The 17,993-nt window shown below is 41.1% G+C and overlaps 1 protein-coding gene across 3 annotated transcripts; it reads right to left on the bottom strand.

Annotated features, from left to right (window-relative positions):
- Positions 1 to 75: 75 nt before the first annotated feature.
- On the bottom strand, positions 76 to 17,803 carry si:dkey-159a18.1 (sortilin). 3 transcript variants are annotated; one of them, XR_007196306.1, is made up of 22 exons: positions 17,292 to 17,802; positions 16,998 to 17,060; positions 16,782 to 16,858; positions 16,536 to 16,638; positions 15,827 to 15,994; positions 15,293 to 15,366; positions 14,678 to 14,724; positions 14,331 to 14,467; positions 14,155 to 14,238; positions 13,274 to 13,334; positions 12,098 to 12,253; positions 11,495 to 11,592; positions 6,097 to 6,196; positions 5,369 to 5,540; positions 4,568 to 4,761; positions 4,137 to 4,329; positions 3,858 to 3,974; positions 3,439 to 3,565; positions 2,319 to 2,425; positions 1,658 to 1,775; positions 955 to 1,028; positions 76 to 179 (listed from the first exon to the last, which is right to left on the bottom strand). XR_007196306.1 is itself a non-coding variant. In XM_048267825.1 (21 exons), the coding sequence occupies exons 1-21, from the start codon at positions 17,538 to 17,540 to the stop codon at positions 1,014 to 1,016; spliced, it is 2,460 nt and encodes an 819-aa protein (XP_048123782.1). In that variant the 5' UTR covers positions 17,541 to 17,802; the 3' UTR covers positions 361 to 1,013. The 3 variants fall into 3 exon arrangements, 2 of the variants coding, with proteins under 2 accessions (XP_048123782.1, XP_048123781.1); XM_048267825.1 differs by lacking the exon at positions 76 to 179 and having other exon boundaries at positions 361 to 1,028; XM_048267824.1 differs by lacking the exons at positions 76 to 179; positions 955 to 1,028 and having other exon boundaries at positions 1,388 to 1,775; positions 17,292 to 17,803.
- Positions 17,804 to 17,993: the final 190 nt, after the last annotated feature.

Below are 17,993 nucleotides of genomic sequence, written 5' to 3' on the forward strand. Positions count from 1 at the left end.
AAAGCTCATAGGCACAGGGGACAGAGACACATGGCACAGGACACAGGAAGTAACAAAGGCAACAGGAAACCAGGAAGTGAACAAGAGAACACATAAAGTAAAACAGAACACGGCAGGACAAGACTCTTACACCTGTGGGACATGTGGAGGTGGTTGGTGAAGAGCCTCCACTTGCACACCTGAGGGGAACAAAGGCAGGGATGAAACTGATGAGACTGTGGTGGTGATGTCATCTCCTCCTGCATGGGAGGAGGTCAGCTCTTTGTCTGAGTTGATTAAGCATACCATGACCAGACTGCCAGTAAGTGGGGTGATAACACAGTGATAACACAATAATGACAAAGCACACTGTTAAGCAGTTGAAAGGATATTTATTGAAACAGCGTCACTTATCATAATACATGCAGCCAGAGAAGTTATATTGAGCAGCTAACATTTTTATCGGGAAAGAAAAAACAAAAAACAGGAAACAGGAAACAGTCTCAACATATTCCTGCAGATATGGTTTGAAAATATTTAAATGACAGTTTGCATAGCTGACACCACAGATCATGTTCTTTTCACAGTAGATGCAATAAACTTATTTTGTAAAATGCTTCCGGTCCTTAAATATGATTGGCTGAATCGTGTTCAATGCCGTTGTAAAATTTACATTACATTTAAGTTCTGATCTCATGACATTGTTGAAGTGTCTTCATGCCAAGTGCTTGTTTTTTTCATATTCCAATGCCTAGTGCTTGTTTTGATCACATTTAGATCAGACAGAACTGAATATATTATCAATAGAAAATAACCCTCGAGCAAATATTGCCTCAAGCAAAGTCGAGCAATAAATATCTGGTTTAGATAAGTGCGATTTCACATTTCTGCATCAAAGTTGTCCTTATAAAGGCATGACAAGCTACCAAGCTGTGTCCCCATGACTAGACAAGAAATCCAAAGATTGCAAGTCACCCTGGAGTAGCTCATTCTAGAAGTTAGCTCATCTGAAGATCCCATTTCTGTACATTTGATCATTGAATGAGCTCCTGTGGACAGCAACAAGAAAGACAAATCAAGGAAAAGGATTTACATTGTAACTATAACCTCACAGACATAACATTAGGGGCTGTCAGGTCATGTGTGAATTCTGATTTCTGATCTTAATTAACTTCTAGGTAGCTAACAGCCTTTAACTTGACTTTTATTTGATCAATAATCATAACAATGTGCATTATCCTTAACCCCTTATGACAAGTTCAAATATACATTTTTGTAATTATTGGTAGGCCTTTTCTACAGTAGTATACTAGTATTTAGTGTTTAAAATCATGGTCATTATCATGTAGTGTTCATTATGTGTTTTCATTTGAGAATATGTGATCAGTTTGATTAAGTGTTTTGGTATTATTTTGAGAGCAGCAAAGTGCAGTTTGATATCCTGTTGCAGAACAGATGTAGGTATCACTTAAGACACTAAAGCCATTGTGCTGATTTAAAAAAAATAAAAAAAAAAACGTCTTTTGGACGGTTGTCAGTGTCACCAACAAATACAGCCCTTTCTTATAAGTCACCTGGGCATTTGGAAGTAAATATATGCATTTGGGGTGTGTCGTAACACCTATTGTTATCGCTCTCAATCAGAGATTAAATATTTGTGGTGTGCGTTCAAACACACATCATCTGAGTCTGCCTGGTAGCTTCCTCGGTTGCTGCTGGTCTGGGATCCAGGCTCGGGGTGAATACACTGATCATCATCCTGCAGCCGCAAGGCAGAGAAGAGATACGCATGTGGCCTGTGGAGGGTAGAGACGGACAGTATCACACGTCATCATCATCATCATCATCATCATCATCACACAGCTTCAATCATTTCAAATCCTCATCAGCCGAGTGATATGGCTCCACTATTCTTTGGGTCTGAGCACACACTCTTAAAACGAATGTGTTGGAAACAACTCCAAACTGTTGTCCCTATCTGGACACAGACAAAAACAATGGAAGTTGTGTTGTTTTCAACACATGTGTTTTAAGAGTGCATTTGATTTTGTCGTTATTTGGTTAAAGATTCTAACAGAATATCAAAATATCATTATTCATGTATTACTTTGAGTATCTTGAGATCCAGAATATATTTTACTCTAAGGCCATTCACAGACATGTTGGTGTTTAGTGATGGTAAATGCAGGTGCACCACCTGTTGGGTAGATGTGGTACTACATTAAAGGTTACTTAACAGATCATTTTTGTTTACTGTGAGTCAGTACAATAATGGTAAGACAAGTTGCCCCTTGAGAAAGGCCATAGGACTGTTTGTCACTCTGATTGACATATCTCACCTTGGCCTTGAAATCATCTTCCTGACAGTGATGAGAATTGCCACAGAAATTACCACAGCGACAACACCCACGGTCACACACACCACAATCAGCTTCAGTGAATCCACCTGACAGTAACAGAGAAGTTCACACACATCAACCCTGCGACTCTTTTATCCTTTCTAAACATACATACAATCATTGTGTGAACCTCACACATGGCTCAAATGATAGAGCAACTGAGCAACATACTAACAGCATTTAGATAAAAGAATGTACATTTTCACTGCGGTAATTGTTGTTTAGCAGGATAAAAAGCTTCTGCTAAATGAATACATGTAAGTATTTTTGAAGTAAATTTGGGACTTTTGCTTTTATGTGGCTCGGTTATGAGAGTCAGAGAGAGATGGGGGTGGAATCAAGAAATGACTGACGGTGGTCAAAACGCCGAATAGAACCAAGGTCTCCTTGGGAACTCAGATCCATATATGGTCGGGATGCTTAAGCAATGTGGCATAAGTAGGAGTGGAGTTGGGTTGGTGAGAATATACCTACAGCTGTGGTTCGGCTGGAGCCCGAGTGCTGTAACCATAGCTGCGAATATACCCTTTACCAACCCCACTCTCACTCATGCCATATTGCATTTATACAACAGTTGTACTACCAATTAATCAAAATTAAAGACATCAAATTGTGTTTTCTATCATTTATTTTGATAAACAATAGAAAATGTTCCAAGCTTAATCTTGGTGTCTCCTGTTGACAAGCAACGCAGCATATCACACGAGAGCCAAGCTCAGTGAGAGGCTATATGTGCTTCTTCAGCACACAATAATTTGTCTACTCGCTGGTCTACATGTCACATGCTAAATTGAACATTCACCCTACTCCATCCATTTCCTCACTCAATGACTGTCAAATGTGACGTTAACAAATCGCTGCTCTCTCGATTTTAAATTCAGGTTGGGGTGATTACTAGGGGAGAAGAGTCCAAGTGGGGATGTTCTGGGATATCCCCACTCAAGAATGCCTCTGGTCCAATCAGAAAGTAATAAATAGTTTGACCGGACCTAACTGATGTATAATGCTGCTGGCACCACAGATCCCCTTGAATAAATGTAAATATGTGTGTACCACTCACAGGTTTCTCAGGATTGGGACTGATGGACGAGGCCTGACTGCCATTCCCACAATGCTTCTGACCTGAATTGATCCGCCGCAGGGGTGAGAAGCCTCCTTCACATTTATCACTGGGGACCTTCCGATAGCTGCAACCACACAGGCGACATTCAGTGAGTCTGTGCTACAGTACGTGTTGTGTGTGCGGAACAGTGAGATAGGGAGTTTCTATGCATGTGTGTGACAGAGAGAGGTGTAGTGGGAGAGAGTCTAAGCATATATGTATGTTTGTGTGTGTGTGCATTATTGTGTTTTATTGCCAGAGAAAATCTTTGTATGTGTATGTGTGTCTGTCTGTCTGTCTGTCTGTCTGTCTCTCTCTCTCTGTATGTGTGTGTGTGTGTGTGTGTGTGTGTGTGTGTGTGTGTGTGTGTGTCATACCCAGAGGTCTGAAGCGTTTCCACCACTCCATGCACACACACTTCGAGGGTCTCTTCTTTGAAGTCTGCCTGTTTCACACACTCTGAGCTGTTCTTATGACGATAGTAACCATAGTCACTGTAAAGACAAAAAATGACATTACTTTAAGTGACCAACAACAACTGGCTTACCATCATCACCACCATCACCATCATCATCATCATCAATTATAGTCATCATCATCTATTGTTATTATTATTATGTATATGTTATATTATCATGGGAAAACAGCACCCTCACCACATGTAATCCTCCATAGTACATGGACAAGGTGTCTGTTTCCTGACGACAACGTAATCCCGCCCATTCCTGCAGATGGCCAGTCTTCTGAGCCTCCTATAGGTCTCCTTGTAGCCTAGGACACACCCATCTGTCTCTGAATCTCCGCCCTCCGTCGCGTGAGCCAACCAGGTCACGTAGTCCCTTTCTTGACCTGCAGAAGGACACATGTTCACCACATGAAGATGCCTTCAATCTTGAGTATTGAACATGCAATGTGGGGTTATCCTCTGTTGGTCCAGTTAAAGAGAAGGCCAGATGATTCGTTGAATATGTGGCAGTGACATAAGAGAAGATTACTGAATCAACACTACTGCTTATCAGTGTGGCATACAAACAGCCCATGCCTATGAGACTGATGCTGTTTGAATTTGTTTTATTTACTGACTCACACTCTCGGGTGAGTAGACGCTCAAAGTCAATGGTCACGGCGACCCACATGGGCTGATCATCATCCTCTGGCCGATAGCCCCACACACTGATGTTCATGGTTTTACTGCCAGGTTCAGACGCTAGACCGGCGAAGAATATGGGGTGGTCAGTGAAATTATAGGACTTCCAACACTGACCCTCATCTGTTGAAAACCTGAGGAAAGGACACATAAATGAAATAAAAGGTCACCCTTTACTTGGATGATCTATAATTTACTGTACTGTAAAGTCATTTGTACATCTTTAAAGGCGTACGTACGTCTGTAAAGTCTGTGAAAGCGGGCTATCCAATACAGTGTTATACAGTACATTGATAAATAAAATATTAAATTGTAAGATTAATGCAAACATTTCGGTCCGGTTTCCCATACGTACTGTAGGCCCTTAATATTGACATTAACCTACATTACTGGTGACATTATTTATTTATGCATATTAATGACATTAAGTTGAGGCTCTGAACTGTCTGGATTTTCACAATGATATCAGATATACATAAGATATTTCATATAATATGTTTCCTACTGTATGTGGAAATGTTTGTCTTAACAAAATTGTGGGTTGTTGTAATATCCATCATGCATGTGCACTGTGCAGTCCTCCAATTTTAATGCAATATACTTTTTGTCAAATTTAGCAAATTTATCATTTATAGACCTCTAGAGTCTAGGATATATATGTACTCAAAACTACTCAATCTGAGCTCTAAATTGGAAGCAATACACTATCCCAGCCATTGTTGACCTTTGACCCCTACTTACTTTATGGAGTTGATCTGCCGATCCTTGTGGGCCTCCACAGCCACAATGAGTCCACCTGAGTCCAATATGCTGTAGTGATGGGGTCCCTTCAGGATGCAGAACCAGGTGTAGCCCCCATCCCTGGAGATGTATACATCAGGCCGCATCGCAGACATAGACTCACCCACACTGCCTGAGGAGTCAAACACGGCATGAGAAATAGCCCTCCTCATGACTGATTAGCACAAAGTCTAATCAAAGTCAAAGTCAAAGTCAAAGTCAGCTTTATTGTCAATTTCTTCACATGTTCCAGACATACAAAGAGATCGAAATTACGTTTCTCACTATCCCACGGTGAAGACAAGACATATTTTACCAATTTAAGTCCACAGACAAACATAACATTCAAGTAAACATAAAAGTAAGTAATTTTAAATAAGTAAATAAGAGGGCACATATAATAATGAAAAAAATAAGAGCAGCAAAATTTGGTTGAAATTGTGCATAGACAGTCAATAAAATACTAATTCGGGTTCACCTTCTTTATTAACCTACTCTTTTACTCTTAATTTCTCTCAAAGGTGGGAATTAGGAGAAGGAAATCAGATAATTTTTTTGCGAAACAAAAGACATTTTTCAGGACAGAAACATTTCCTCGGGGGAGCCATAGATTGAGCGACATTAGGAGATGCATGTGTGAGAGTCATAGATGGAGCGACATTAGGAGATGCATGTGTGAGAGTCGGTACCGTGAGCGATGACCAGTCCGATGGCGGTGGGGTCAGTGAGAGGCAGCATTGGGGTGATGTTGTTGTAGCGGCTGTGCTCCCCATGGATGTGCAGGTTGCACTGTAACATGCAAAACACAGGAGACAAACACCTTCCCTGTTACCAGTGCTAGATTCCACCAGAGGTGGAAAGTAACGAAATACATTTACTCACGTAACTGTATTGAGTAGTTTTTCTGTGTATTTTGTATTTTTTTAAGAGTAGTTTATAAAATCGTATTTAAAAAAAATCCCATCCGTTACTTGAGTAAAAAAAAAAAAAGTTAAGACTAACGAAAACAGAAAGGGAGAGAAAAGAAATCGCGCCCTAACCCACTAGCCTAGTGATAATGATCAGCATGTAGCCTACAGAGGTGGAAAAAGTACGAAAATATTGTACTCAAGTAAAAGTACCAATACCTTGATGAAACATTACTCAAGTACAAGTTAAAATACCGATCTGAAAATGTACTTAAGTAAAAGTAAAAGTAGTTCATTTAAAATGTACTTTAAGTAAAAGTTACTTAGTTACTTTTTTTTTTTTTGGGGTACCAGAACAACCAGTTTTACCAGAGACTTTCTAATGAGGAGATACAGCACTCAAAAAATCCTCCATAGTAATGCATGGGGTTAGTCAGTTGTCTACAAATATCACAACCAGGGTAGGAATTTCCGCGGCGGCCACGCGCGGCCATGGCCGTCGTAGTTCTGCGTTGGCATTGAGGCCCCTTTGAAAATCAGAGGTTTACAGGCCACGGTGGCCTTGGTGGCCCCTTCTTTCAATATTCTGCTTTTAAGTCCTACAAATAGCAATTTTATTTAGCCTGTGGCCTGTCAAAATAATCTTAGCATTCACAGCGCCAAATTTATTTAGTCTTTTACGCCCAGTGGAGAAAGTGACAGCGCAAGAAAGAAATTATGGTCAAATTCACCCATTCTCAGTTGAACTACTCGCTAAGTAGCCTATTCATCACACAGACATCACAAGTATCACATGAAATAGCTTTTTCTCAGCTTTTAAACGATGTTAGCCGATAATTGCTGTGTTGAACGGTTCCTTGAAAAAAGTAAATAATATAATTAAATTTAATCATACATTCTACTGAAGGTTTTTTCGTTCCATGATCTCCCTACCCATTCATCTCGGTTGGAATACTTTTTACTGAACCCTTCTTTTAACACATGACAAACCATATATCAGAATAAACAGGAGACCTTACCGAACACAAAGGTGTAAAGCAGTCCCCCGTACAGTTAGCAGTAAGTTCGCTCCAGAGTAATCCAGTTTTGAATTTGCAGTAAAGTTCAACATACATGGATGTCTCCAAATTTGGGCTTTAAGTTTTAAATGTTATATATAGCCTAGATATTCAGATGATTTACAGCTCTATGTAATATGTTATGTTTTCATTTCATTTTTTTGTAATGTTTCATACAGTGATGCAGGTCTACTGCAGTGAATAGGCTAAACTTTGATCATTTTTATAGCCTACTACTGTATAGTTAACTTTGGCCTTGGTGCCCTGACATGTGGCCTTTGTGCCCCCCACCAAATATGCCCAACTGAAGGCCAAGTGGCCTTGCCCCCAGAATGGTGAAATTCCAAGCCTGATCACAACCCTTCCGCGGCAAAACGTTGACATGTGAATACATTGAGCCAATCATGTGGTGTGTTGTAAAATACATTGAGCCAATCATGTGGTGTGCTGTGAAGACATCATGCCAATCATCTGTTGTGATCTCGCTGCTGGAGCAAGATTGGTGTCGTGAAGCCTTACGCACATGCATTTCTGCCGAAATAGATGCACGATAAGTGCCCAAAAAGTGTTGCAATATGGCCGCCGAGTGGAGGTTCTTGCCTGAAAAGGACTTTGGTCCTAGCTCGAGTTGCTGCAGCCAGCAGCTAAGGCATCCATGTTCATGCTCCCAGAATAAATGTTAAATATCGCCTAGATATTGGTAAATCAGAGTACAGCTGACTAAGAATTTGTGAAAGTAGCCTTAATGATCACAAAATGCTAAGCATGCATCTAGGCTATTTGAGTTTCTTAAAGCGGAGCTGTGATTAAATTGTTCAATACATGATTTCATAACAGGCCAAATATAAAATAAATGTTATATATAGCCTAGATATTCAGATGATTTACAGCTCTATGTAATATGTCATGTTTTCATTTCATTTTTATGACTGTTAGTAACGAAGGTTTTATAGCAATATTATAAATGTGGCGACAGAATAGCCTAGAACTTGGGTAAGCCTTGGCGTTTAGTAGCCTAATTCATGGTGATAGCCAAAACTAATGTGAATCACAGACTATCCTACAACCAAAGAAAGTAAAGGTGATTAGTAGGCCTACCTGCGCTTAGCCAAATAAAGGACAGGACTGCACCCTTCACAAAACCGTAAAATAAAGTTTATTAGTTACAGTTGACTACAGTTGACAGTTCACCATCAGTCCACACAAACAATTCTGGTTTCCTTGCACTAGCCATTTCGTCATAGCCTATTCTCTTTCTGCTTGTAAAGCACAGACATTTTGCTCAATTTCTGTAAAGAAACAGTGCCACCTATAGGCCTGGGGTATGAAGTAACGTGTTGAGATGGATCCGTTTGGACGCAAATATTCTTGATGCGGTTTCAGGGAAGACAGAGGAAAAAAAGATCGGTTTCGTACGTGTGGACTAGCCCTCAGAGTGGTCCTTGGCTCTTGGAATTGACTATCCTTCTGACTCCTGGTCAGAAATATTGGCGGTGAGATCCTGTGCCCTGTGCGGTTGATAATGCAGTGATGTTTCTTCCACTTGGAGATAATGGCTCCCATGCTGCTTACTGGAAGATTCTGAAGTTTTGAAATGCATCTGTAACCAGTTTCATTGATATGTTTTGCAACATTAAGGTTGCAAAGGTCTTGGGAGAGCTTTTTGCTTTTATCCATCATGAAATGTTTCTTGTGTGACACCTTGGTAATGAAAAACCTTTTTATAGCCCATCAATATACTAACTAAGCTTATATTAATTTGCACAGATAGAAAGGATAACTACTCTAACTACTTACAGATTCCAGCTCGTTCCTTCCCTTTCCTTGCCTTAGTGCTTTTTCTTAGCTTGTTCAATACTTTTTCCCTGTGTTATTCCACTTCATTACACATGACTCTACTTATGGAGTTGTTTGGATTTTTTATGTGTGGATTACCTGAGTTATTACTAATGCCTGGTGAAAATGTTGTACCCCCCGTTCCACTTTTCATGGGCCCTCTCCTCCATTGGGGCCCTATACTTCCCACTCCCCCCCCCTCCAGTTCGACGCCCTTTAATCTGCTGAACCTTCTGCTTGTTTCCAAATATAAAAAAACAACTCAACATTGGCCTGCCTGCCTCTGCTGCCTGTGAGGGGCTTTTCAGTTGGATTACTGTTCACTGCAAAGCGACGCAAGGATGAGTGCAACTAACTTTGAAAATCAACTACTGCTCAAACTTAAAGGAGAACTCCGGTGATTTTTCACATAGATCTCCATTTCTCAACATCACCGAGTACTGTCGGTATGAACAAAACTGAAACAATCGGTTTTACCTAGCTCGAGTTGCTGCAGCTACAGCCTTCGGCGGCCATATATTGCAACACTTTTTGGGCACTTTTCGTGCATCTATTTCGGCAGAAATGCATGTGCGTAAGGCTTCACGACACCAATCTTGCTCCAGCAGCGAGATCACAACAGATGATTGGCACGATGTCTTCACAGCACACCACATGATTGGCTCAATGTATTTTACAACACACCACATGATTGGCTCAATGTATTCACATGTCAACGCTTTTGCCGCTGAAGGGTTGTGATCAGGCTTGGAATTTCACCATTCTGGGGGCAAGGCCACTTGGCCTTCAGTTGGGCATATTTGGTGGGGGCACAAAGGCCACATGTCAGGGCACCAAGGCCAAAGTTAACTATACAGTAGTAGGCTATAAAAATGATCAAAGTTTAGCCTATTCACTGCAGTAGACCTGCATCACTGTATGAAACATTACAAAAAAATGAAATGAAAACATGACATATTACATAGAGCTGTAAATCATCTGAATATCTAGGCTATATATAACATTTATTTTATATTTGGCCTGTTAAAATCATGTATTGAACAATTTAATCAAAGCTTTTAAGAAACAAATAGCCTAGATGCATGCTTAGCATTTTGTGATCATTAAGGCTACTTTCAAGTCAGCTGTACTCTGATTTAAATATCTGGATATTTAACATGTATTTTGTATTTGGCCCGGCATGTGGAACAATTTAAACACATTGTAAAACTTAAAGCCCAAATTTGGGACATCCATGTATGTTGAACTTTACTGCAAATTCAAAACTGGATTACTCTGAACGGCTAACTGTACAGGGGACTGCTTTACACCTTTGTGTTCGGTAAGGTCTCCTGTTTATTCTGATATATGGTTTGTCATGTGTTAAAAGAAGGGTTCGTAAAGTATTCCACCGAGATGAATGGGTAGGGAGATCATGGGACGCCAAAAACCTTCAGTAGAATGTATGATTCAATTTAATTATATTATTTACTTTTCTCATGAACCGCTCAACACAGCAATTATCGGCTAACATCGTTTAAAAGCTGAGAAAAAGCTCTTTCATGTGATCCTTGTGATGTCTGTGTGATGAATAGGCTACTTCGCGAGTAGTTCAACTGAGAATGGGTGAATTTGGGCGCAATTTCTTTCTTTGCGCTGTCACTTTCTCCACTGCGTAAAAGACTAAATAAATTTCGTGAATGCTAAGATTATTTTGACAGGCCACAGGCTAAATAAAATTGCTATTTGTAGGACTTATTGAAAGAAGGGGCCACCAAGGCCACCGTGGCCTGTAAACCTCTGATTTTCAAAGGGGCCTCACGGCCAACGCCGGGAATGAATGGCGTTGTTCCTACCCTGGTTGTGATATTTGTAGACAACTGACTAACCCCATGCATTACTATGGAGGATTTTTTGAGTGCTGTATCTCCTCATTAGAAAGTCTCTGGTAAAACTGGTTGTTCTGGTACCCCCAAAAAAAAAAAAAGTAACTAAGTAACTTTTTACTTAAAGTACATTTTAAATGAACTACTTTTTACTTTTACTTAAGTACATTTTCAGATCGGTATTTTAACTTGTACTTGAGTAATGTTTCATCAAGGTATTGGTACTTTTACTTGAGTACAATATTTTCGTACTTTTTCCACCTCTGGATTCCACCTAGATATAACCTACTACTTTTCACATATCAACAGTGGAAATATTACCAGCAACACTACACTCTTGATTCGAGTATAGAGATTTCAGGTGATTTCAGTTGAATGACTAGACGATGATGTTAAAGACCAAATGGCATACACACAAACCTTTTTAACATTCGCCCCACATTTGACATTCTCAGGCTTCTTCAGAAGTCTCCACTCTCCTCCTCTGTCGAATGAGATGACAGTCCGAATGCCGCCATCTGCAATGCAGAGGAGGTTATCCAAAAGATATTCAGTTCTTGTTCAATTCAAATAATTACTGGTACACAAAAAATTATATAATTAGATACCAATTGATTAGACAGTTGATTGTCTGGTGGCTTCCTGATAATCTTCCATAATTTAACTATATCCGTTGTACTTCTATACACTACATGTGTAACCATCATAGGCGTGGTGTTTGTCCCACCCAATATTTTCCAGGATTTTCTTTTTTTTAAATATGAATTTAGCTCTCATCTTGGTTAAATTACTCATCAAGGTAAGGCGTTCCGCTGATGAATTCAGCTGCATATCCTATTGCCCACCATATCCCAATGGGCTTAAATGTCAATTCTTCCATAGTGTTACTTTAAACTTAGACAAATTTGCCATTGTTACAATTTATTTAAGAAAATATTATTCATACATACAATATTTGCTTATACATATTATTTGATTATATATCTCTGCACTGTAGAGAGGGGCTATCTGTTGTTCTCCTACCTTCTTCCAGTACGTTGGTGAGGTAAACTCCTCTGAGCGATGTGATGTTTGTGAAGTCGCTTTTCCCCTCCCCACCAAACAGGTGGCGCTCAAGAGACTTGGAGTACAGGATGCCCCGGTCATCTGACGTGTACACCGTCCCATAGTAGGTGTCCTCTGGAGCCACGTGGCACACACACACACACACACACACACACACACACACACACACACACACAGACACACACACACAGTTGTAAAAGAAAAGCTGACACAGCTTCCATGATGTGTGTAGATAAGAAAAAGCCATTAATTATCACTCGACTGTCATAACAAAACATCAAAAGGAACACCCAAACAAGGCCATACATGATTTCTCGTTCCTTCTCTGTTCTCTTTCTCTCACACTTACTCTATCTCCCTATCAAACGATTTCTCTCTCTCTCTCTCTCACACACACATACACACACACACACACACAAACACACATACACACACACAAACTGATATACGTTTCCAAGAAGCTAGAAGTTTCAGCAGCTAAATAAATTCAGCTACATACTGAATGTGTGTGTGTGTGTGTGTGTGTGTGTGTGTGTGTGTGTGTGTCCCCTGCGTCCTGAAAAACACACAGCTATACCCTGATACACCTGCCTATGCGTCAGCTGATCTAACAAGGCTGTGCATGTGGAGAAGCCAGTGCTGCACTTGGAAAGACAACACCACTGCCGCCCGCCTTATCTCCCGGTCGCATCTCCACGACCCACAGAACTCCTGACACTCAGGCCGCAGATCCGGCTCCACCTGCACTGACCCAAAAGACACGGCCACTCAACAATGTCTGCCAGAAACGCTCTTTTTTGTGCCATTCGTCAGCAGTATGTCAGACTTGCAAAACGAGTCTTTCCTCTTTCACCACCGCTTGTGGTGGAGCTGTTAAGATGCTACTGTTGGTGGTGGTGCTCAACGTGCGACTGAGGCTATAGGTTTTGATGAGTTTGTGCAAACACAGTCAAGGTGTTAAAATAAACTGACTAATTAACCACTGAGACAGGGCTGAGGAGAAGGAAATGTGCTGCTAATGGTGGTGTGAAGCTGGTGTGAACAGCTCAGGGGGTACACTGTGAAAGCGATGTGTAACAAATTATTAGAGCGAGAGAGAAAATGAAAGAAAGAAAGAGTGTATGGCAGCTTTACCTCCAGGTTTGTCCACGTGCATGAAGATCATGTCTTCATCCCCATCCAGGACAGAGTAGAACTGGTGGGGAACAACAGAACGAGATGTCAGGTCAGATAATGGATGATTGCTTTCTGTATGTGTGTGTGAGAGAGAGAGAGAGAGAGAGAGAGATGTGTGTTTGTTTGTGTACGTGATATTGTGCGTGTCTAATCATCGTGTGAGAGCACAGTTTTTCTGTATCTGTCAGCAGGATGCTGCTGGAAGGGCCGTTATGGAGAAGCTGGGGGCGACAAGGCACCTGTGCCACTGGCAGTGAGAGAGAGTGTGTGTGTGTGTGTGTTCCACATCAGGCTATGTTTGTGAATATGTTAGTGTGTGTTAGTGTGTGTGTGTGTGTGTGTGTGTTAGTGTGTGTGTGTGTGTGTGTGTGTGTGTGTGTGTACAATAAAGTGTATAAATGCATGGATGAATGAGTAATATCATAAGGGTTTAGGGAAGTGCACATGCAGTCCCACAGAGGTGAATAATGTCACCAGGATTTGGGTACACAAACACAATGTACCTAAGTAGAGGGCTTCAGTGTGACCCTGCAAATGTTTCAACCAGCTGCTTCTTTCTCCCAGCAAGATTTACTCAGAGGGTTCTGTTAAAGGCCACTACTTATTTTCAACATTGCTGGGTTTTGTTCTGAAGAACAAGAACAACTGGTGGCAAACTGGCAATAGTTACAAACCGTCCTCACTTGTTAAAAGACCTTAACAAATCCTTTCTGATTCTGCAGAAGCTTTGAAAAACAAATGTGGCAACCTACACTAGACAAACCTACCTACACAAAATTATCTAGTAGTACACTAAGTAAGGCTACTGTGCTGCAGAAACCACGCGTGGGGCTGTTTACCTGTTCTGTGGAGGCAGAGGGGAGTTGAGCTTTGTTGAATTTGTCCCCCTGGTCAGATGATACATAGATGACACGTGGTGACCCCCTGGGAATCCATGCAGGTATCAAGAATGAGCCACAATCACAGGAAAGAAGTAAATGTGTGTGTGTGTGTGTGTGTTGTGTCACCATCTTACCAGTTTCTCCATAACTGAAGTAAAGAGGAACCCTCCTATGTAGCCAAAGGAGAAGATATTCTGTGCAATGGTTGTGAAAGTCAGGCCAAGATCCTTTGTCCGTTTCAAGAACAGCTCTCCTCTTTGATCAGCCTCAACTTTCCACACGCACGCACACACACACACACACACACAGATGAGGAAAGGGGGAGATAAGGGTTGTTAACACCTTTTCCAAATCATTCTTGTGTAATTGAAAAGCCAAGATTGCAACAGTGGTGCATGGCTGATACCATTTTGACTCTACCCATGAAGTGATGGAGAAACGAGATTGGCGCAACACTAATTGAAACATAGATGGGACTCACCTGTGCCGTTGGGACTGTAGCTGAAGTAAAGAGTGATGTTTGCACCCCTGGAGAGATGAGGAGAAAGGCATATTTGAGATTCAGCTCATTATTGTCACAACACAAACAAAGAGAATTGTCCTCATGTCTCGGGGGCTATTTGAAATTAACTTCTAAAAATACTTAAAATTCCCAAACTATTCATTCACCACATTTTTGACCACTAAAACATCACAACCCTGATTAATAATAGACTGGCAGAAAATAGAAGCTAGTTCAGTTCAAAAACACACAACTTAAATTTCACTTCACTTCAATGTGTGGCATGTGAAAATGCGGATACTGTATGTAACCTCCAATTGCCCCGTCACACCTCTCTGTCTTTTGTGTGTGCCTGTGTGTGCTTGTATGTGTGTCTGTGTGTGTGTATGTGTGTCTGTGTCTGTGTGTGTGTGTGTGTATGTGTGTGTGTCTGTGTGTTTGTGTGTGTGTGTGTTTGTGTGTGTGTGTGTGTGTGTGTGTGTTTGTGTGTGGGTGTGTGTATGGGTTGTGCGGGGGCAAGTTTGTGCAAAACCAGAGCTCTGGATCAAACACACATGGCTTTGTAGAGGTGTTGCCGTGGCTGTTTGTTCTCACCACATAAAAGAATGGGCTCCCTCGTGGACTTTCGTCCATCTGTTCCCAAAGTCCAGTGAGAGCCACAGGCCTCCCTAGGCAAAGAAAGCACCACATCACATCAGCCTCAATAACAACAACCTAACTTCATTCAGTAACATTAGGTCTGTTGATTCATCACACCCAATCTGTGGAACTAATAGATGATAAAAATTAAGGAATTAAGGAATAATAAAGACATAATCAGCTTTCATTATTCAAAAATCTGCATGTTCATCAAAATTTCACATGGTATAATTTGGTTAGCATTTTTCCATGTTACGGGCTAAGTAGGGCTTGCTCATAATAACCCCATTAAGTCTGCATCTTTGCCATGGTCTACCTGCATAGTATAGTGTTAAGGAAGATCAAATCTAGACATTTTGATCCTAAATTACAGCCTTCACCTGGGTTACAGTGAGTTACAGTGTGTACCGCCTGTTGCAAACCCTGCAAAAGATCACTCAATCATATCATTCACTCACTCTATACAGTCCCCTGCCAAGGGTCACTCACATCAGTGCTTATAGCCACAAGATAGTTGGGATTCTGGAAGTTGAAGGTGATTGGCTGAGCAGGGTGAAAAGGCAGACTGACAGATGTGAAGGACACGCCTGTATCTTCCGAGGTGAAAATGACACCCCCTTCAGTCTTGGTGATAGGAAGATCAGCTGTGAGAATCACCTGTGGCATCAACACAATATCCACATCATATACAGTGCGTCATACACATTTCAATTGAGCTATTAGCTGCTAGCTGAATCTCAATGGTTGTAGATACCTGCCTCTATTAAATACAACTCTTACACATTCAAATAGTGCTTGGTTTCTTTGTAACAATAGCTTAGGACACTAGTTTTCAGCACGTAGACTTTCAATTTCATTCTACCTGTGACAATGACAATAAAGATCTATTCTATTCTATTCTGGATAGTTTAAACTACTTTGTTCTTTTGAAATAGCTAAAACAGCTGAAATAGCTCTAAACACTATCAGATGAATCTTGCTGATTAGTGAGGCAAACTCAAAGTGATTACAAAGCCACAACCCATGTCCACATACACAAAAATACAGGGTCGAAAGCTACCCAAACTGGGTCATGTGCTGGTTTAATATTGGACCGAACATACTTAACAAATGTCCACACATGTATGTGCAGATGCCATACACACACAAACACATACACAAAGCACAGACGTTTTTCATCAGATGGTGGCCTGCTAACCTGTTTTGAGTTTCCAGGTCCGGCACTGACCCCAAAGTCCTTCCGAATGAACGTGTTGTTGATGACGTGTGAGATATCGTGAAAGGTTTTTCCATAGTCCTCACTATAGAGAGTGGAACATAAGCACCAGTCAAATGAACTCTCTTTACGTGTATACCTATCAGTCCCTCGCTGTCTTTTTGACACAGGAAGACACACATTCACAGAAACCTACAGTACATGCTTAGCGCAGCCTGCTTCACTTACCTCCGATAGAGGCGTGAGGATCCTCCTTCATAGAATGTATCCAGTGGTCCACTGATGGTGGATAAAACAAGAATCACCTGCAGTGTATGAGAGAAACAGTGTCAAGAGAGACATATATGGCCTTCACCTGGTTATCCAAGCCTGTATGCACATGTAAGGGTAGAGCACTCTCATACAGAGATAAGTGGACTGTGTCTGTGAGAGACAGAGACTTACTCCAGTGCCATCGCCAACCCATGTTAAAGTGAAGCTAGATCCATCATCACCATGGAACCCTGTCTAAAAACATTTAAGACACATTCATTTTCATTTTGGTTAGGTTTAACCATTTAGGGAGGAAATGAAACTGCTACACCACACACCCAGCTTCCTATTGTTTGGTATTCTATTTAACCAGAGAGAGAGAGAGAGAGAGTGTGTTAGAAACTTAATTAGCCCGTTATGAGTCCTTGGAATATATTACATTTTATGCTCTCACCCGTTTATTTACTTAAAACAAATGTATCTCACCTCATGGGTGTTCTGGTCCAGCGTTTGATGTTCTGATGGATCTAAAGGTTGTCTGCAGTACGCAAAGTTGGACGCGCCAAACCAGCTTTCCCTTCGGCTCCGGGAACGCACTTGACCCAACTTCTCAGTGCGCAGCGTCCGCGTGAAAGTCACAGTCCTGGGATCGCGCTGGGATTTTGCACTGATGGCACCACTGAAGATCAGAACCAGTAACCAAGCGCCACAGCAAACCGTTACTTTCCAGAGCATACTGTTTTTGATGTACCTATATCTCTGACAAGTGTCCAACCTATTGGCGACTGACAGACTACTTTCGTACTTGCGCGACCTCACAGTTCCACAGTGATGGACGGTATGGGCGGAGGCAGGATGTAAACTGATTTACATAATAGGCTATTCACAGACTTGGGTCCGCAACACGTTTTTGCCATTCTGTCATAGACTCTATTGCTTGCCAGTGTCTATAACGAAAATATGAGTTAGTCCTATAATGATCAAATGCTTAAAATAGTAATTCCAGCATTGTACGATTGGAATGGGCATATCAAGCATTTAAGCTGTTCTCTTCTATGACATATCATTGTATATTACATACTTATGTACATATACATATTACATAACTTACATACAATTACCATAACAAAGACATAACTTCAAGATGTATCAAAACCTTACTATTGTAGCCTGTAGGCCTACCATGCA

This window comes from Alosa alosa, chromosome 17, assembly GCF_017589495.1.
Source record: "Alosa alosa isolate M-15738 ecotype Scorff River chromosome 17, AALO_Geno_1.1, whole genome shotgun sequence".
Taxonomy (NCBI): Eukaryota; Metazoa; Chordata; class Actinopteri; order Clupeiformes; family Clupeidae; genus Alosa; species Alosa alosa.